The sequence below is a fragment of the Podarcis pityusensis genome (genome assembly GCF_964106645.2).
Source record: "Podarcis pityusensis genome assembly, chromosome: 3".
NCBI classification, from domain to species: domain Eukaryota; kingdom Metazoa; phylum Chordata; class Lepidosauria; order Squamata; family Lacertidae; genus Podarcis; species Podarcis pityusensis.
The window spans coordinates 4,806,059-4,827,962 of NC_138026.1; the positions used below are offsets into that span (position 1 = coordinate 4,806,059).

General features: G+C 44.3%; 2 protein-coding genes across 2 annotated transcripts in view; both read left to right on the forward strand.

Moving 5' to 3' along the window:
• Nucleotides 1-21,904, forward strand: part of LOC308473029 (uncharacterized protein) — a 115,082-nt gene that overhangs the window by 15,550 nt on the left and 77,628 nt on the right. The gene's annotated exons all lie outside the window — the stretch shown is intronic.
• LOC308473510 (cytochrome P450 2K6-like) lies at nucleotides 1,879-16,699 on the forward strand. Its single transcript, XM_080999198.1, has 9 exons — nucleotides 1,879-2,142; nucleotides 4,004-4,166; nucleotides 4,990-5,139; nucleotides 5,491-5,651; nucleotides 6,179-6,352; nucleotides 11,039-11,186; nucleotides 15,183-15,367; nucleotides 15,738-15,879; nucleotides 16,259-16,699. Exons 1-9 carry the CDS (start codon nucleotides 1,960-1,962, stop codon nucleotides 16,444-16,446), a joined length of 1,494 nt encoding a protein of 497 aa, XP_080855324.1. The 5' UTR covers nucleotides 1,879-1,959; the 3' UTR covers nucleotides 16,447-16,699.

The window sequence follows — 21,904 nt, forward strand, 5'->3', positions numbered from 1 at the left end:
GCAGGGAGGGAGGGAGAGGAGCTACTTCCTTTGAAACCCGGGAAATTTAAGGGACATCATCAATAAGGGACAGCAGCTGGACACAGCACTGGAATAAGGGACTTTCCCACCAAATAAGGGACGGTTGACAGCTATGTTCTGGAAAGCATTAGTTTCTGCAAGTAAGCACCACCCACTTGAGTATACATTAAACTGAAATGCAAATCATCCAATGTACAGCATTGAATAGTTGTGAAGAAAAAAAAATCAGAGGGATGATTAATGATTCGCTAGAAACATTATGTAACATAATATATTGGCTGCTCATTGCAGTTGGTAGACACTGTTGTTGACCAAACTGCACTGTAGTTTTGTTGTTTCTGAAGAAGTCTTTTAGACAGTGTTAGCCTTTTGGTTGCCAGGTTTTTATATGGAGGTCTTTGGTATTTTTCTGTTTGGCTCTGGAGACCCCCAGGCCTTGGAGCTCTGTTCAGGGGCTGAGCGTGGGGGTGGGTCACACCGGGTGACATCCTGAGGGAGGGTGACACTCTGCATGTGTATCCCTGCCCACGACTCCCAAGCCTACGCCTGTCGGGGCCGCTGGCAAAGTGGCAAAGCTCCCCCCTCCCCCAGCTCACTGTAGGCTTGGGAGTCATGGGCGGGTTGCCCCGTCATCCAGGAAAAAGCCTTGCTCCACAGATCGCCTGCTTGCCCGCTGGTGCTTCGCTTCCTTCCTGCTTGGGCTGCGAGGGGCGGGCCAGGAAGGGACGTCGGTGGGCCATGAGAAGGGGCGTCGGTGGGCCATGTGAAAAGGATCTAAGAGTCTTGGTTGACCACAAACTTGACATGAGCCAACAGTGTGACGCGGCAGCTAAAAAAGCCAATGCAATTCTGGGCTGCATCAATAGGAGTATAGCATCTAGATCAAGGGACGTAATAGTGCCACTGTATTCTGCTCTGGTCAGACCTCACCTGGAGTACTGTGTCCAGTTCTGGGCACCACAGTTCAAGAAGGACACTGACAAACTGGAACGTGTCCAGAGGAGGGCAACCAAAATGGTCAAAGGCCTGGAAACGATGCCTTATGAGGAACGGCTAAGGGAGCTGGGCATGTTTAGCCTGGAGAAGAAGAGGTTAAGGGGTGATATGATAGCCATGTTCAAATATATAAAAGGATGTCACATAGAGGAGGGAGAAAGGTTGCTTTCTGCTGCTCCAGAGAAGCGGACACGGAGCAATGGATCCAAACTACAAGCAAGAAGATTCCACCTAAACATTAAGAAGAACTTCCTGACAGTAAGAGCTGTTTGACAGTGGAATTTGCTGCCAAGGAGTGTGGTGGAGTCTCCTTCTTTGGAGGTCTTTAAGCAGAGGCTTGACAACCATATGTCAGGAGTGCTCTGATGGTGTTTCCTGCTTGGCAGGGGGTTGGACTCGATGGCCCTTGTGATCTTTTCCAACTCTATGATTCTATGAGTCTATGAACCATTGGGGATTGCACCAGCAGGGTAGAAAAACGCATTTTCAATGCTTTGTTCTGATGCATGGCCTCGCCTTTAATGAAATAATGCGCCCCCCTCCCAGCCATGGTAGTGGTGCTGGGACCAGCCAGGCAGCGCCATTGGTGCTTGTGGTCCTCAGGAGCTCCATGCTGCTGTGGTGCTTGCCATCTTGCCTCTCCAGAAGTCCATACTGGTGCACTTTCGGAAATCCATCCCTGAATGCAGTTCACTGATTACTCCAAAGAATTTCACAATGCTGTCCTTTACTCCCATTATAACAGTTTATTTTACACAAAATCTGGGTGACAGGTCTGCAGCCAGGTTCAAGAGAGTTTAATAGTGGTTTAATGATTAGCTCGAGACAGCACCTAGCATAATATATATGCTGCTCACTGCAGTTGCAAGACATTGTCCTCGACCAAACTGCACTGTAGCTTTCCTTATAACCACTGCAAAACAAATTGCTTGCTGAAACAAAATGGATTGGACGGAGCCGATTCCAGTATTGTTGCTCTTTATCCTTATGGTTTCCTTTGTTTTGAAACTGGGCACTTTCTGGAACAAGAGCTCCCAAAATCTTCCACCAGGACCAAGGCCTTTACCTCTCATTGGGAATCTCCACATCATGGATCGCAAGAGGCCTTACAGAACCATGTTAAAGGTAAAGATTCCAGTTCTTCCCATGGCAAGGCTGAAGGGTACTGGGGCAGCCCAATCAGATGAGCGGAGTAGAAAATTAGTATTATTATTAATAATAGTATCAGTAATAGAATACATTTTGTTCTTTTAGAGCCTATAAATCTCATCTCCCCTTTGTATGCTACAGAACCGCCTCTTAACTTTCCCAATCATAGGACTTAGTTGCAATTTATAACTGGTAATTTGAACAAGGTGTCTGGGGGTGTCTGGTGTCTAATCCCGTTTGACTCTGCCTCCATTTTCAAGGATGCAAAAGTGCCAATACAAACCTTGCCTAGCCCAGCCTCCTCCTTCAGCTTATCTTTCTAAACTAGATTTGAGAGGTGCCATTAAAGGTATAATCACTTTTATCCTTACAACTGCCTATGTTGTTCTGGTTTTCTGATTATTCCTAGCAAATATTTGTTCTGTCACAACTGAATAATAATAATAATTTATTATTTATACCCTGCCCATCTGGCTGGGTTTCCCCGGCCACCCAACAGACTAAGAATATGATAAAACATCAAACATTAAAAACCTCCCTTAAAAGGACTGCCTTCAGGTGTCTTCTAAAAATCAGATAGTTGTTTATTGCCTTGACATCTGTTGGGATGGCGTTCCACAGGGCAGGTGCCACTACCAAGAAGGCACTCTGTCCTGTAACCTGTAACCTCACTTCTCACAGTGAGGGAACCACCATAAGGCCCTGAGCCCTGGACCTGAGTGTCCAGGCTGAACAGTGGGGGTGGAGACGTTCCTTCAGGAATACCGGACCGAGGCCATTTAGGGCTTTAAAGGTCAGCATCAACACTTTCAATAGTGCTTGGAAATGTACTGGGAGCCAACGTAGGTCTTTCAGGACCAGTGGTATATTGTCTCAGCAGCCACTCCCAGTCACCAGTGTAGCTGCCACATTCTGTATTTGTTTCAGTTTCCAGGTCACCTTCAAAAGTAGTCCCACATAGAGCACATTGCAGTAGTACAAGCAGGAGATAACTAGAGCATGCACCACTCTGGCAAGACAGTCTGCTGGCAGATAGGGTCTCAGCCTGCGTACCAGACAGCTGCGTTGACACAGAATTGACCTGCGCCTCCATGGACAGCTGTGAGTCCAAAATGAATCCCAGGCTACACATCTGGTCCTTCAGAGGCACAGTTACCCCATTCAGGACCAGGAGTCCTCCACACCTGCCTGCCTCCTGTCCCCCAAAAACAGTACTTCTGTCTTGTCAGGATTCAACCTCCATCTGTCAGCCACCATCCATCCTCCAACCGCCCCCCGACACTCACACAGGACCTTCACCGCCTTCAATGGTTTTTATTTAAAAGAGAGGTAGAGCTGGTTACTATCCGCAAACCCCACAAGTGAGAGCCCAGGGGCCTGAACACTCATCCCCCAACACCACTTTCTGGACACGGCCCAGGAAGAAGGAGCAAAACCACCGTATAACAGTGCCCCCAGATCCCAGCCCCTCTAGACGGTCCAGAAGGATGTCATGGTCGATGGTATCAAAGGCCACTGAGAGATTCAGCAGAACTAGGAAACAGCTTTCACCTTTGTCCTTAGCCGGCCGGAGATAATCGAGCAGCACAACCAAGGCAGTTTCAGTCTCATGATGAGGCTTGAATCCCAAATGGAAGGCATCCAAATGGACCGCATCCTCTAGACATTCCTGGAGTTGTTCAGCAACCACCCGCTCTATTACCTTGCAAAAGAATGGAAGATTTGAGACTGGGTGGTAGTTAATGCAGTATTGGTTCTGTCAGAGAGGATTTGCATTAATATATTCTTTGGGTATGCCAGAACTCTGTTTCTCACTTTTTCTTCTGTTGAATTCCAGTTGTCAAAGCAGTATGGCCCTGTCTTCAGCATCCAAATGGGACCCCAGAAAACTGTGGTGTTGACAGGATATGAGACAGTAAAGGAGGCTCTGGTTAATCAGGCGGACGCATTTGCTGACAGGCCCATCGTTCCATTATTTCAAGAGCTTGCACAAGGCTTTGGTGAGGCACCTCCCTTTCTATTGGAACTGGTAATGCTTACAAACACACACTGGTCCCACCAGGTTAACACAATCTGTTCCCAAGAAATGGTTTGTAAGATGAGTGTTTGCAAAGCAAGTCATCGAAATCCATTGTTTCCTGTGGGGAAAATCCTTGTGAATTCTTCAACCCACCTCAGTGCCTTTGACATTGACAGAGTATCTGCAGGCGTTAGGCTGAGAATGTGTCACAAAAAGTGTCACCTGTGGATTTCTGCAGATAAAGCTAAAATGTTAAAAAGAGTAGACCAGGCCAACTTTTTTGGTCTTGACTTTCAGTGGCTCAGTGGTGCTCTGTTGAAGAAACAAAAATGGAGACCATTTAAAGCAAACCTTTCCCATTCCCACCTTCTTCCCAACAGTCATATTGTAGAGGTGGGGGAGAATGAGACAGGAGGATTGTGAATAATAGTCACACAGCAAAGTAATGCCACACACCAAGGGGAAACTGACTGACCGTTTTCTGCCCCAGACTATATAGAGAAGAAAAATGAAGGAGGCATAATGGAATACAAAGTAACAAGCTGAGTCCTGCTGGGACGCCTGACATGTAAAAACCACCCTCCACTCTAGCCTACACTTTGTAATGAAAAATATTGATCAATGGGTTCTCAGGTCATGCTCTGATGGCACAGCTGCCAGCTGCTTTGTTAAAGCTCAGAAGTCTGAATGGGAGAATAGCTGGGATCCATTCTCAGTTCCATGAAAGAAATGCAGAACACAATGTATTGATATTTTTGTACAATGGCCATGCAGACATGAAAGCTTTCCTCCCGTCTCTTCAGGTGTAATTCAGTCTAATGGTGAAAACTGGAAAGTGATGCGGCGGTTTGCTTTAAGCACATTACGGGACTACGGAATGGGAAAGAGGACCATAGAGGACAGAATTGTTGAGGAATGCAGTGTCCTGATAAAGAAATTTGAATCTTATGAAGGTGAGTTGGTGTTTTCCTCTGGTGCATAGCTACACTACCGTTGTTTAAAGGTGCCAAGACTATTGTGTTACATATTCCTAACTTCCAGAAGCACAGATCCCAGGGTTCCCTGCAATTGGTCTGTTCCTGTAATGTGCAGATTGCACTGCAATAACTCCTGTGACTTCCAAGCATTTCTTAGCCCAGCTACGGCAACATCCAGGGGAAACAGGAAACAGGAAGTTTTCTCCTGGCTGCTAGAAAGCATCCCATAGCATGTCCATTCTAGGAATGTTGTACTTGACTCCTATGTGTTTTACATCCCACATTTTTAAAAGTGTATTTTTGTTTTACTGTCATATTTATGTATAGGAAACCCATTTGAGACCACCACAATTATGAATGCAGCTGTTGCCAATATAATAGTGGCCCTACTACTAGACAAGCGATTTGATTATGAAGATCCCACATACATAAGACTTCTGAAGTTGGTCAATGAAAATATCCGACTCGCCGGAAGCTTTTCAGTCACGGTAATCTATTTTTTACAATTAAAACAAACAAACAGTTGATTATAATAACAGTGTATGCAAAGTGGGCAGGGCTACCTGTTTATTGTATATTGTTCAGGGTTCACTACAAAACACAGAATATTGATATCTTGAGAAACCTGGTGCTAATTCAAAATATTTAGAAAACTCACACGGTACAGTCATCCCATAACTATAATAACGTCTCTTTTGCACACACGCTTTCTGGCCTCACTGCCATCGGGACTCCAAGGACAAGGAAGAACAAGTGATTGTCTGTTCCATGATGGCTCAGAAGGGGCCTCCAAGGGCAGATCTCCCTCTCTGAAGGCAAGAGAACTGCCATAGCATATTATTTTGGGGTTGCACATAAATTATGCTATGCTGAGGTAGCCCACCCCCCATTCCAAATGGCATTCAAGAGTTTTGTTTTGTATTTGGGCAGTCATGCTCTGAGAGACCCAGCTGAGAGTACAATACTGAGTTTTTCTAATGTCTCTTTTTCTATTTTCACATTTTTATCCTTTCAGCTGTATAACATGTTTCCTGCTCTTCGTTTTCTTCTGGGGGCTTATAAGACTATCAAGCAAAACAGAGATGAGCTGTTTGCCTTCATAAATGCCACCTTCATAAAACACCTCAGAGATTTGGATGAAAATGACCAGAGGAGCTTTATTGACTCATTTCTTATCCAACAGCAAGAGGTAATGGAGTCTTTTAAGTTGGCCCAGAATAAGCGTTGCCATTTTCAATTCATGTTTTAAGGGCATATTCGCAAGTGAATGCATAAGTTGTAGTCAGGAAGTCTCACTTCAGAAGGGACCAACCTGGCATACTTCCTCCCCTTTCCCAATAGTCGGCTATTGTTAATGTGTTACAGAAGTTGCCTCTGCAAGGTCAAAGGTTGCATGCTCAACAGCATTTCTGGAAAAAAATCCCTGATCAAGAAAACATGTAATTATAGATAATTATGAAGTGATGAGAGGTAATCAAGTCATAAATATTGGTTGCCAGAGATACAAGGGACGATGGGATAATGCCTCATGTGCTCAGAAGAAGGCATTCTTTACACTGGAGGAGATAGGAAGCTTTGAGGGTGGGGAGGTATCTCAGAGCAAGGAAAAAACATTGGCCCATGCACTGACCAATCACCCTTAAATTATGCCTTCAGTTCTTTTAACCATTACTAAGATTGGAAATGAACATGAATTGGAGTTTCTGCTTATCATTTAATTAGCACCCAGAAAAGGAAACAGGTGGTTGGGTGACAACAAAGTTCTAAATAACAGGTTGGAAATTATTTCTAAAATCTTAAGCTAATTAATGATGAGTTTGAAAAGTTAAAGCAGATATACAGGCCTGGTGTGCTGGTCCCATGGGTTACCCGAGAGGCGAGGTCCAAGTCCAGTCTGTGGTCAAAGACGAAACATGGAGGCAGTCCGTAGTAGCAGAAGCTGGGTGCAGGGCAGGGAGTCGGGTGAAGTCAGGAACAGGCATGCAAGCAGGGAGACAGGGCGGGTCATGAGCTCAGGCAGGAAAGCAGGACAGGGGCCAGGCAGGAACTAGCAACCAACAATGTTGCTCTCGCAAGTTGGGACTGGGGCTGGCCGGCTTTTATCTGCCCCGAGGCATAGGGTGGCCCCGATCTTTCTGGTGACTCGCCTCTCCTGGCCTGGAGGCGAGCACTCCTCCTGCAGGAACTTAGTTCCTTCCTCCTCTCTGCCCTGAGCCTCTGCAGCTCAGAAAAGGCTTGACTGTTTCCGGACCCAGAGGCAACCTCAGCTTCCTCTGACGGGGCTGAGAGTGGAGTACCTGCAGGCAATGGGTCCTCCATCACCTCAGGAGCCAGAGCAGACTCAGCTGATGCCTGCCCCTGAGGATCCAGCACAGGTGAGGACCCTTCAGGCTCAAGCCCCAGCCCTGGCTCAGCTGGTTCTGGAGGTGGGGAATCCTGTGCAGGCTGGGATCCCTCAGTTTCAGCCTCTGAGTCCGAATCCCAGGCCATCACACCTGAATTTGCTTTTAACTTTCAATCTACATTGCCTGTAAAACTGTTTTCTTCCTGTCTTTCCCATGCTATCCTGACTGGGAAATAAAAGTGAATTCTATCTGCATCACAAGGGCAGCATAACGGAGACGCTCAAGGGGGTGTGTGTCTCATAAATCAGGCAAAAATAACTGACTCCTTCATTGCTTCTTGAAAATATATGAAAATGCCATAATGAACAGTTAGCACAGTTAAGAGATGAGATGTGCAGAAAGTTTGGAGAGATTTAATCAGAGATGCAATTGCAGATGAAATAATCTATAGAACCTGTGGGAAAAGACTTGGACTTTTCCCTGCCTAAATGGGGAAACAACAGCTTTACAGCTGTATAAAGGGATGAAACAAATAAAAGAAGCTGTTGTGAAAATCTGAATATTTTGAATAATAGTTATATACATAATTCACATACAGAGATGCGGAATACTACTTTTCTTCCTTTGCTTTATTTTATTTTTTAGCTTGCTTTTTCTGTGACTTTTAATCATTGTTAGTTCTCTGTACGTTCTATTTGTATGTATGTTTTGTTTTTTGAAGTTATATATTTTGGATAAATGAAGATACCCTCAGGAAGGAGATGGACCAAAGATGGACATCTGTGTGAGATGCAGAGAGGATCCCTCAGGGTGGGAAGCTGAGGAAAGAGGTGGGAACTGGGAGGGTTCGCTCTTCTGGGTCTGGAATAAGGGTTAAGGTATAAATAATAAAGATCTTAGAATTGTTATCCTTCCCCTTTCTTTTTCTTTTTCTTTTCTCTTTTAAAAAATTCTCTTCTTTTTGGGTTTCTAGTTTGTCCTGCTGCAAATTCACAGCAGTCTGAGACTGAGCCACTTTTAGATCGGCAGGATGGCCATTTGGGAGACCAGTTGTACGATGGGGGGAAATGGTAGAAAGGAGAATTATTGGATGCTAAGATCCAAGTTTTGGGCAAGTACTGTTTCGTGAGAGAACTACAGCATAGATTTAAAAAGGACAAAATATGCAGCAAAATAATAGTGGAAATATAAGTTGTTGAAAAGCATCTTTTAGCATATGTACCAAATAAAGGTTCTAAACAGCTAAGAAGTTTTAATATTTTTTCACTCTGCTTTTGATCCTCTGCCTCACTTGTGAATCTGCTGCTTGTAATGTGAAACTGCATGGCTGCACCTTTGTGAGAGAGAAATGCTAGGAATGTATCCCTGATAAGCAAGGACTGTGTGGATCTTAGAAAAAGTGCTCAGTATGGTGAATATCCCGAAAAACACACCACTGTTGGTCGGTGCCGTACGGCAACTATTGAATGAACAATTGGATGAACTCCTTCCTCTCTTCACTCCCTTCTGGCTCCCAGCAGGACAGGCAGCTATTACAACCAGCAACTCTATCGGTGTTACTCTTCCTGTTAGAAAGTGTGGCAGAAGGGAGTTGCAATCTCAAAAATATGGAGGGCACCACATTGTCTATATCAGTTTAATGAAACAGTTCCAGATGAATATGTGGTATTTCTGTGTCATTTTTCCAGTTTAGACTATGAGTAAATACATTAAAGACTATGAGTAAATGCATTAAAGAAGTTCAACTGAGAACCATATATGTCAGCAGAAAACAACACTTTATGGTAACGCTGATTTCAGATCTCCACAAGTGTTCGCCAGAAATTCTGCCTTCCATGTATGCAATCATAATACTGTTGCAGGTTTGTGGGGTCAGTCTGCATGATGCCTGAGCACGTTCCAGCTTGTGGGGATCTTGTACCCAGTAAGGGTTAATTCTAATGGAACTGAATCTATTATTGAATCAGGCAGACAAGTTTCTTTGTGAGATGAGGGCCATATACTTGTCATCTAAATACTGCCGCTAGTTCCTTTGTCTAAACAAAGGCTGTTGGCTAAGTAGTTAAGCACCACGATTCGCATCAGAGAAGGAGGAGCTGGATTGCCTAGCTTCCCCGACCTCCTCTCTTAGCTGGTAGATGGTGAACAACAGCTGTGACTATGGAGAAGCAAGACGTTTTGTGGTCTTGATGCTGAGCCCTTCTATCTTATGCTCGGGATGTATATATGTGTAAATAAACCCTATATCGGACTTCCTGTTTCTTGCCGAGGGATATGGCTGCTTCCCAAGAGATAGGACACCCAGTTGTGCCAGAAATTCAAGACTAATATGAGGGTAATTTGTCCTGCTGACCCCTCCAGGGGGTGAGGGGGCTGTCTCACCCACAGATCGTCTGATATCTGTCACCCACAACAAGATGTGGGGGCAGAGGACGCTGGGTGCTGGACCCTGGCACAGAAGAACTCTCTGGATTCAATCTCTCGAGCAGGGACACCTGTTTTTAAAAATTGCTAAGATTCAGACCAAAAACGGGCGTTTCTTGGATGGAGGAAATGAAAGAAAAATCTGCTAAATTATACAGTTGCTTGGGCTGAAGTGGCTTGGGCTGAAGAGGAGATAAGATGGCTGCGGTTGCTGCACACTTACAAAAAGAAGAATCCTCCTTCCCCAGAGAGGCTGGAAATATTTTCTCGATTATAAAAAGGGGTGTATTTTACATAAAAATGCATTTGCTTGCATGGATATATTTTTACACATGGTTTGAAGAGAGAGTGACAGCAAATTTTGGGTGCCTGCTGGTTTTCCTAGGGCCCGGGAAAACTGGTAGGGGGATATGGAGTGCATAGAAGAACAATTTCTATATAACTTACTGTTTATGAAGCACACCCTCACCGAATTGCATTTACTGGACACATTCAAAACATCAGTTCATCAAAAGAGAACAAAGAGAAAACTTGGCCGTTATTCTTAACTTTGGATGGAAGCCCAGGACTTTCAGCAGAGGGAGGTGCCACCAAGAGAGAACTATCTTTTAAAATAATCTAAGAGAGGGAAATATTGAAATAAAAGCTCCTGTTAAAACAAGATTGGGAGTCACATACCAGTGAATGATTGATTGAGAAGACAAGGATGGTTAATCAGAATTTGGAAACTGGAAATTAACAAGAAAGCAGAAAACAAATAAATATATTATCTCTGAAACCCAGGAAATGAGGAATCCTACCTTTTAAATTTCTTTGAATTTGGAATATATAATTGGTAATATGGTATATTATTTCATTTAATTTGTTAATAATTGGAATATTTTTATTGGAAAATTAATAAACCTTATTTTAAAATAAATAAATAAACCCTATATCATCCTGATGGCATAGTCTGGAAAGCCTGGCATCTCTCACTACTTAGCTACTGAAGTGATGTGCAATGATACTTTGGATCATCGGGTTCAGTCAGGTATTCATTTTCATCTTTGTACATGAAATTTTCTCACTGCATCCATTCTAATCAGTTCATACTCTTTGCAACCCAGGAGGAGAAGAAGAAGAAGACGAATGTATATTTCCATAACAAAAACTTAAAAGCTGTTGTGGCCAACTTATTTGGTGCTGGCATGGAGACCACTTCTACCACACTGTGCTGGGGACTGTTACTAATGATGAAATATCCTGAAATTCAGAGTGAGTGCTTTTAATTGGGTTGGCTCCCATTATTCTGAGATATCTTAATTCCAGTTATATGTAACTATTAGAGAGAGAAAATATTTATAATTTGCATATATATATATATATATGTATAATCACAACAATTGTTCAGTCATAAGCTTAACATTTCAACCTGGACTCCCTTCTCCCTCTTTCTGTGGTTCTTTACATTTCGATTCATATTCCTGCATACTCCAGATTATCTCAACATATTATTTTAGATATATATTCCCGTATATATCCAATAGATATATTGAAACTGCGGGTTTTTACATTAATCCTGCCAATGTCTTAGTATGTTTACAGTTTGTTTGTAAATTTGTAATAAACCATTTCCATTGCTTTCTAAAAATAAGAATAATCTTGTTCTCCGAGTACATTTTGCCATTTCTGCGTAGTCCATTAATTTCTGTATCCATTCTTCTCTTGTCGGGACCTCTTCATCGTTCCATTTTTGAGCAAATATTAATCTTGCAGCAATGGTTGCATAAACAAATTTGTATGAATTTATATAAATGGCATACATAAATAAATTTCTAAGTACTCTATACTAAATAAATTTCTAGGTAGTTCTGATCTCATAATTTCCAAAAGAAAAGCTTATGGCTTTTTAAACATCATAAACATCTTTTTCAGTTCATCATATATCATTTCCCAGTAAACATATGAAAAATAGTACTTTCTTTCTCTTAATGTTTCCAGCACATATTCAGTTTGGATTTATACATTTAACCAATTTACTAGGTGTCAGGTACCATCTATGTAACATTTTCATATAGCTGTCTCTTAAACTAAAACATTCTGTAAATTTTATATCCACGTTTGATAAACTTTCCCATGCCTCCATTTCTGTATTATTACTAATATCTATTGCCCAGTGTATCATTGAAGATTTCACTTGTTCGTCCTTTGTCTCCCATTCCAATAAGATCTTATACATTTTAGATATCACTTTAACATTACAGTTTAACAGGTCTCTTTCCAGTTGTGATGTTTGTTCCGCAACCCCCCGCTTCATATCCCTTTTAAAGACTTCATTCAAATGATGATATTGTAACCATGTTGTTAACATCTCCGATAAATCTTTTTTTTTAATTAATTTACCGGTAAATTCTCCAAAAGTGAAAGCCATAGTGGTGTTTTGGTCTCCAACAGGTTTTTATACTTATCCCATACTCCATACATTTTTTCCCTGATTATATGGTTTGTAAATCCTTTATGTACTTTCACATTTTCATACCTCAAGTAAGCGTGCCAACCAAAAATATTATCATGACCTTCCCAATCTGAAATATGTGGATTATTCAATAACAATCATTCCCTCAAACAGCATAGACAAGATGCTTCATAATAAAATCTCATATGCAGCAGGAGGAAACCTCCTTTCTCTTTCATCTGTCAATTTTTTATGTTTTATTCTTATTTTTCCTTGTCAGATATATTTAGAAATATATTTTTGCCATTTGTTGAAACAATTTGTCGTCCTGATCACCGGTATTGATTGAAGCATTCCATGACCTTTTAAAATGTGGTTTTTTTGTAGGGGGGTTATTGGGTGGTTGTTTTTATTTTGATTATGTATTTTGTGGTTTTCTATTTTGATTTTATTCTGTGAATAATAAGGATAAACAAAAAGAATATTGTCAGTGATACATTCATTTTAATGGTTGAAGTAATGCAAGTTTCATTCTACTCCATATTTGCAAATTTATTTTAATATCCTCCAAAATTTTTAAATAATTATCCTTATAGAAATTCATATTCTTGCTCTTAACCACACACCCAAATATTTAATCTTCTTTTCACTCTTTAAGATGGATAAACTTTGTAATTTATTTTTACTCTCATCATTCATATTTTTTACCAGGAGTTTGGTTTTATCTTTATTAATTTCAAGACCTGCTATTTCTAAAAAAATAAAATAAAAAATCTTTTCCAATGCCTTTGGGATTGACTCTATTGGTTCCTCAACAAATATCACCACATTAACTGCAAAAGCTATTATATTATACTATATTATATTCATATTGTCTCTTTCCCGCTTTTATTCCCACTTATTTTTTTTTATTACATCTTATTTGTGCCAAAACTTCTAAAACTGTTATAAACAATGAAGGTGACAGTGGGCAACCATGTCTACTTCCTTTAGTTATTTTACAATTCTCAGTCAATACATTACTTACTGATGGATCAGTATATATTGAGTTAACTCCTTTTATAAAACTGTCTCCACAAGCCATATATTCCAAAGCCTTAAACATATAAAGTTCCAGGAGACATTGTCAAATGCTTTCTCGGAGCCTAAATGCTTTCTCTTTTAATACAGTTTTAAACATATTAGCTAATGTGTCTACAAACAGTTTATAATCGTTATCCAACATCGAAATAGCTCTTAACCAGCTTTGGATCTCTATTTTGTTTATGAATCAATGTTATGTATACACTCTTCTGGGATTTGGGTAACTGTCCTGTATTCAAAGTTATAATTATAATATCTTTTAAAGGTTGCATTAGGTAATCTTGTAATTTTTTAATACAGTGCTACCTCGCAAGACGAATGCCTCGCAAGACGAAAAACGCGCAAGACGAAAGAGTTTTCCGTTTTTTGAGTCGTTCCGCAAGACGAATTTCCCTATGGGCTTGCTTCGCAAGATGAAACGTCTTGCGAGTTTGTTTCCTTTTTCTTAAAGCCACTAAGCCGCTAATAGCCATGCTTCGCAAGACAAAAAAACCGCAAGACGAAGAGACTCGCGGAACGGATTAATTTCGTCTTGCGAGGCACCACTGTAATATATTGCTGAAACTCCATCAGGTCCGGGTGCCTTCCCTAATTTTGCCTGTAAAATTACTTGCTCTAAAATCATCATTGTGACAGGGCTATTCAGAAATGACATTTCAACTTTTGGTATCTTAAACAGTCTGTTGTCTTCTAAATATTTACCCATTTCTTCTACCTTAACTCATTTGCCTTAATATGGTGCTGTATAAAAACTCACAAATTGATCTATTATTTTTTTCAGATTTTCCACAACTCTACCTCCTACCTTTATTCTATCAATGCAGTTTTTTCCTCTTTCTTCTTTATTTGCCAAGCTAATAGTTTTCCTGTTTCTTGGAAGCATATAACTTCCAGTTTTAACTTCTTTACAACATGATCGATTTTATTCACTTAGTCTTATTATTTTGCTTATTTACATTCCCAGTTAGAATTTTGAAAGCCATCTTGTTCCATAGTTATTTCTCTTTCGCCTCCACCTCGGTTGAATCTTCCTCTTCCTGTCCAAATGCTCTTTCTCCAGCTAATTTTCCACCATCTTTTCTCCAAAATTTGTATGGCTCGGTAGGATCACGAAATATTTGGTTTTTACCATTATATGTAAAAGATACCACTTCAGGATATTCCCAGCAGTGATATTTTAATAATCATCCTGGATAAAATTCCCTACATCAGTATATCAGGTTATTGGCTAAAATGTTTTTCCTGTTTAAAAAATACCAGTGTCACATTCTAGAGACTAAGTATGTGAGTATATTCCCTATTTGTTTGTCTTTTGCCTCTACCTCTGTTGAATCTTCCTCTTCCTGTCCAGCTTCCAGTTCAAATGCTCTTTCTCCAGCTAACTCTTTCCCATATTTTCTCCAGAATTTGTCAGGGTCTGGAGGATCCCCAAATCTTTGTTTTTGACCTTTATGTGTAAAAGATACCACTTCAGAATATTCCCAGCAGTGATATTTTAATAATCATCCTGGATGCATATCTCTCCCTCAGTATATCAGGTTATGGTCTAAATTGTTTGTTTGTTCTTCTTAAAAATACATTTGTTAAATTCTAGAGATTAAATTTCTGAGCCTCTGGAATTGTAGAACGAGTTTGTGGCAGTTTTATGCTTCAGATATTAATTTTTAAGTCAAAGACATAATCTGAGCAGAAAAATTAATGCTTTTCTTTCTTTCTCCCCCCCCTCCCCCCAGTAAAGGTCCAAGAAGAAATTGCAAAGGTTGTTGGATCTTCTCAGCCAAGAATTGAACACCGAACAAAAATGCCTTATACAGATGCCGTGGTCCATGAGATCCAGAGGTTTGCCAATATCATCCCAACTAACCTGCCGCATGCCACGACTACAGATGTTACCCTTAATGGCTACTTCATTCCAAAGGTGATCCTTTTCATTGAACTGCTGCCCACTAGTTACAATATATTTTAAGGCTTTCCTGGGAGTAAGCCCCTTGGACTTCAGTGTGGGTGACATCTGAGCAGACTTGTATAGGATTGCATTGTAAGCAAGCAATCTACCCTTCGGAAGGTGTCAGGCATCAGCTTCAACCCATTAAACAGATCTCAGTGGAAAGGAGCACAAGGTTGGAAAAGAAACCATTTCTAGTGGGATATCATGACTTATACGTTAAAGTTTGTCACACTAAAGACATTTCTTAGATGAACTGAAATCTCATTTCTCCTACACTAAATATTTATTGTACCAGAGGCATACACTTTATTTTAAAATGACTCTTGCTTTGCCTTTGCAGGGGACTCACATCATACCATTGCTGTCTTCTGTGCTGCATGATGAATCTCAATGGGAGAAACCACATAAATTCTATCCTGAACATTTTCTTAACTCTGAAGGGAAATTCATAAAGAGAGATGCTTTCATGCCTTTCTCTGCAGGTATTTTTTTTTTACTTTTGTGTATACCTGCATAGTGTGTGCTTAGTCAATGGGATTTTTACATGCATGGAATGTAGCCTATTGTGCAAAGGTAAGAATCACATCAGTTCCTGTGGTCATTTCTGCCACTAGATCTGGCCACCATTGGTGTGCGGCCCCTAGAATGTTGCTCTCCAGGGAATGTGGCCCTCAGGCTGAAAAGACCCCCCCCCCATTTTTCAGCACTGCAGGATGACTCGTATTGGGAGGTCATAATTCTTTTAAGATGGGCACCGTGAGCTGTTATTTTATCTCTGCATTTTAGTCTGCTTTAAAGTATTTGGGATGTTAGTAAGCAACTGCTAAACCCAGTTTCTCTGCTGCCTGTGTGTCCTTACAGGTCGGAGAGTATGTTTAGGTGAGACTCTTGCCAAAATGGAGCTCTTCCTCTTCTTCACAAGTCTCCTGCAGAGATTCACCTTCCAGCCACCCCCAGGAACATCTCAGGAAGACCTGGACCTTACTCCTGCTATTGGGCTTACAACACCTCCCATGCCCCACAAGCTCTGTGCTCTGCCACGTTTCTAAGACTCACAAGCTCCTGGCTTGCTTAACCTACCTGTGTGTGCAATGCAAGCCTTTCTTAAAACACCCCTGTTCTGCAAGGGTATTTGGGTTGAGTAGCCTAGTGGTGGAATTGGTGCATGCTTTGTCACAAATCTTGTGTTCCCCTTTACCTGCCATACTGCCAAATCCCGAGAAACTAATACTGGAGAATCTCTTAAATAAAACCTGGCCCTGAGTTCTTATGACACTTGGGGCATAGAGATCAATCAACAAATCTGATTGCATGTATTCCCATGTTAACATATACTTTCAAAGATCTTGAAGCATCATATTCCCAAGTAGATGTGAAGATAATTGTGACCAAGACGATAAAAGGTTGTTTTCTGCTGCTCCAGAGAAGCGGACACGGAGCAATGGATCCAAACTACAAGAAAGAAGATTCCACCTAAACATTAGTTTCAGGGAACTGACATCGGAGCTAGAGGTGGAGGGAAGGCTCTCTAATGATGCTGGAGAAGGGCCCAGCAGGGAGAGAGGCAGCTCAGCAGATGGGGAAGCAATTCAGTGGAACACCAGGAATAAGGAGGGGCAGATGGGGGAATCGGCGAGAGGGCTCGCAGACTCTTCACCGGACACCAGCGGGGAGAGCACTGGTCCTCCGCTACCCACGCCCTCCCTGCGCAGAAGACTTCTGCGCAGAGAAAGTAGGAGGAGACTGGGTGTCAAACAACTTTTATGTTGGAAAAGGTTTAAGAAACGCCCACTGACGGATTCTGCTAGCGACTGAGGCAGCCACGAATTGAAGGGCTGTCCTTTAACAAGGCAACATAGCCAGGAGAGGCGGCAACTTACGCACGAGCAACCCCATACCATTATAGCAATCCGTCAGTCGCTGACGTTGCTTGTGCACAGCGGCAGGCAGCATCATGAGCAAAACCGGAGAAGCTGGCACCACGGAGGGAGCAGCAGGAGTGCAAAATCTGGTGGAGAGGAACCGAGATTTGGAGCAGCATGTGGCTCTTCTAACGGCGCGGCTGGACGAAAGGTGGGCTCAAGATGCACAGGTCAGACCCACCCCCGTAGCAAGGAAGGTACCGGGACTGGTACACAAATTTGGAGGGAAGCCTCAGGACTATAGTGCGTTCCGGACGGAAATAGAGTACGCTTTGGAACTGCAGCAGAATGATTTTGCAGACGACGGGGAGCGGGTGGCTTATATTGTTGGGCATCTGCAGGATGGGGCCAGGGAATGGATCAGACCCCTAATGGCAACGCAGAATGCCGCCTTGAAGGACCTGAGGAAATTTTTTCAGGCGATGTATGCAATGTACTCCAGTGATGTGCAGCAAAGTGTGACTCGGCGGGAACTGATGAACTGTAAACAGGGGCACCAGTCAGTTAGAGACTACTGGTCACGCTTTGCCATGTTAGTTCACCGGCTCGGGTGGGAACTGGACTCTGAACCCATTCAAATGTTGTTTGAGGAGGGGTTGTCCCCAACGGTGAAGGACGAGCTTTCCCGTGCACCCCGCCCGCAGTCGATGGATCAGCTGACCAAGGCTGTGCTTGCGATTGGTGTAAGGCAGGAAGCGCGGGCTCAGGAGAAGCGGGAAGGGAGAGAGCAACGTTACCATGACTACTGCATTCCTGAAATACCAAGGCAGCCTTCCCCGCCGGCGGAGCCAATGGAAATAGATGGGGCGCGCGCGGGGGAGGTTTCAAATTCCAGCAACGGTCACAAGAAGAAGGGAAAGGATTGGAAAACTAATAAGAAGTGTTTCCTCTGCCAGCGGCCAGGACATTTAGCCAGGGTCTGCCCTCAAAGAAAGGCCTGGCAAGGAATGGTGGGAGCTGCAGGGGGTGAGGAGGAGGTGGAAAAAGCAAAGGAGATGGGAAACGACAACGCTTGGCTGCCACTCAGCGGGCACAGCAGCCAGGCCAGCAACCAATAGAAGTGCCCCAACCAGACCCCCCCAGGGCGGCTATAGCCATAGAAGTTGTGCTAGAACTCCCAAATGGGCACCCAGTCAAGGTGAAAGGGCTGTTGGATTCAGGCAGTTCCTGCAATTTCTTCAGCAAGGACTTTGCACTAGAGCACCAGCTCCACCTGCTGCCCTTAGATTTCCCCTTGCAAGTAACCACCATTGATGGCAGAGAGCTGCTGGGAGGGGAAGTGACACACCAGACCCCACCAATGAGAATGAGGGTTTCCAGGCACTCGGAGACCATCGCCTTTCATGTAGCCTCACTGGCAGGGCCCCCAATAATATTAGGGATGAGCTGGCTAGCACAACATGATCCAGTGGTGGCGTGGCATCAGAGGACGTTCACCTTTGGGTCCGCTTACTGTTTGTAACACTGTCTAGGGGGGGAACCCCAAGAATGACCATGGCCAGGGTGGCTGGGATAGCTGTGGAGCGAAAAGGGGAGGTGCCACCACAATATGCTGACCTGCAGGAGGTCTTCAGCGAGAAGGAGGCAGATAGACTACCCCCCCATAGGCCCTTTGACTGCCAAATCAACATGCTCCCGGGGGCGCAGCTGCCGGTGGCTAAACTGTATGCCATGTTGGACAGGGAGATGAAGGAGTTGCGGGAATTTATTGACAAGAACCTGAAAAGAGGCTTCATAAGAGAATCGAAAGCGGTGGGGGGCAGTCCAGTGTTCTTTGTGGACAAAAAGGACACAAATAAGCCCAGGCTCGTTGTGGACTATAGGGCCATCAATTTGGTGTCGGAACCCGTGACCTTCCCGATGCCCAGGATTGACGACATTTTAACACAGGTGAGGCAAGGGAAAATTTTTACCAAGCTGGACCTCAGGGGAGCATACAATTTGATTAGGATGAGGGAAGGGGACGAATGGAAGACCACAATGTTCACACCCCTAGGGGCCTTTGAGTACCTAGCTATGCCTTTTGGATTACAGTTGGGCTCCCCCTGTTTTCAAGCATTCATGCACCACGTGCTGGGGTCCCTGCTGTACAAGAACTGGTAGCCTTCTTGGACGACGTCTTAATCTATTCGGACAATGAGGAGCAACATGTCAGGGAAGTGCTGAAACGACTGCAGAAGCACCAGTTGTGGGTCAAACTGGAAAAATGTCAGTTTCATGCCAGAGAAGTCGAATTTCTGGGGTACTGGTTGTCAGACAAGGGCCTAGCGATGGACCCAAGCAAGGTGCAGGCAGTGCTGGAGTGGAAGGCTCCCAAAACCCGGAAGGACGTGCAGAGGTTCCTAGGGTTCAGCAACTTCTACAGGAAGTTCATCAAGAACTTCGCCCACTTGACAGCGCCCATCACAGATTGTCTCAGTAGCAAAAGGAAGTTCGTCTGGACAGAGGGAGCCCAGCAGTCCTTTGAAAGACTGAAGAAGGCGTTCGCATCGGAAGAGCAGCTCCTGCACGTGGATCTGGAGAAACCCATGAGGCTAGAGACCGACGCGTCCGACAGAGCCATTGGGGCGGTTCTTATGCAGCCAGGGAGGAGCAAGCAGGAATGGAAGCCGTGTGCCTTTTTCTCGCGAAAGCTGAGCAAATCGGAGCAAAACTATACTGTGTATGACCGTGAACTGCTTGCGATCTATGCGGCGTTTCGTCGATGGCGCCATCTACTAATAGGGGCGCAGCACAAGATCCAGGTTTGTACAGATCACAAGAACTTGGAATACTGGAGGACCGCACGAGTACTCAACCAGAGACAGATTCGATGGGCACAGGAGTTCTCCAAGTTTTCCTTCGAAATCCGATACGTACCTGGGGAGGAAAACACGAGAGCAGATGCGCTCTCCAGGAAGCCAGAGTACTGGGAAGGAGAGGGGCCGCCGGAGATACAACACGTGATCCCCGAGGACCGGTGGATGTGTGGGGGAATCTTGGTGGGGAAACGAGAACTGGCCGGACTCACTAGAAATGACGTGTTCGCACAAACTAAAATCCGGGAAATCCGAGATGGAAGAGAAACCCAGGGAGGGTTTGAGGAGAAGGAAGGGGTGCTGTACTATAAGGGGGCGCTGTATGTACCGGGGGAGACCCTACAGGGGAAGGTACTCAAACAACTGCACGACAATCCCACAGCTGGACACTTTGGACAGCACAAAACCATGATGCTTGTCACCAGGCAGTTCTGGTGGCCCAGGGTGAGGGAGGATGTACGGGAATATGTACGGGGTTGCGACCGCTGCCAAAGGGCAAAGGGGGAGCGGGCTGCCCCCGCAGGATTACTGGAACCCTTACCCACGCCGGGAAAACCCTGGGAGGTGGTGTCCATTGATTTTATGACCGATCTCCCCAAGTCCCGGGGAAAGACAGCAGTCATGGTAGTGGTCGATTTACTGACAAAAATGTGCCATTTTATAGCCTGCTCACATGCGGTTACGGCAGAGGAAACAGCCAGGTTGTTTGTAGATCACATCTTCAGGTTGCATGGAGCTCCCTCGAGGGTTATCTCCGACCGCGGGAAACAATTTACTTCCTGGTTCTGGAGGAAGCTCATGAGCTTGCTACAGGTCGAAGTGGGCTTCTCAACGGCGAGACACCCGGAAACCAACGGGCAAGCAGAAAGAGTGAACAGTATACTCCAGCAATACCTACGCTGTTACGTCAGCGAGAGGCAGAACGATTGGGTGGAGAAACTAGCGCTGGCTGAATTTGCGTACAATAACGCTGAACATGTGTCCACGGGAATGAGCCCGTTCATGGCCAATTATGGGTGTCACCCCAGGGCCTTCCCGGGGAGTGGGGAGGAAAGTTGGAGCGTACCTGTGGCAGAGCAGTTTGTGGAAGAAATGGAGGCCCTGCACCAGCAACTTAAGATGAACTTGGAGCGGGCCAAGGAAATTTACAAGAGGCAGGCAGACAAGCACCGTAGGGAAGGGGAAACCATACGGGTGGGGGACAGAGTGTGGTTGTCAACCCAAGGGTTACCCTTTAAGGGGGGGTGCAAGAAGTTGCAGCCCAGGCGGCTGGGACCGTTTGAGGTAACACAGCAGGTGAACCCCGTGGCATTCAAGCTCAAGTTGCCTGACAGCATGAAAATACACCCGGTGCTCCATAGGTCCCTACTCTCACCGTACAGGGAGGGGCGGGAATTCCCGGGGCGAGAGGGAGAAGTCACCACACACCCGCAGGTAGAAGAGAGGGAGCACCACCACTTGGCCACGGAAATACTTGATTCAAGGTGGCGAGGACGCCAGGTGGAGTACTTGGTAGCTCGGGAGGGAGAACCCGGGTCGGAAAACACGTGGGTTCCCGTGGAGGCAATTGATGACGGGTTTCTGGTGGAGGAATTCCACCGCCTGTTCCCAGGCAAACCCAAACCACTGGCGAGATTCTGGGAGGAGCAATTTGGAACCACAGACGATGAAGAGGATTTTGTGGGTTTTCCTGCCTCCGTGGAGGAGGGAGGAGAGGTTTCGGAGGAAGAAGAATCAGACTGGGAGGCCCACCCCGCGGGAAGGGATCAGAACGGGTGGGAAGCGGG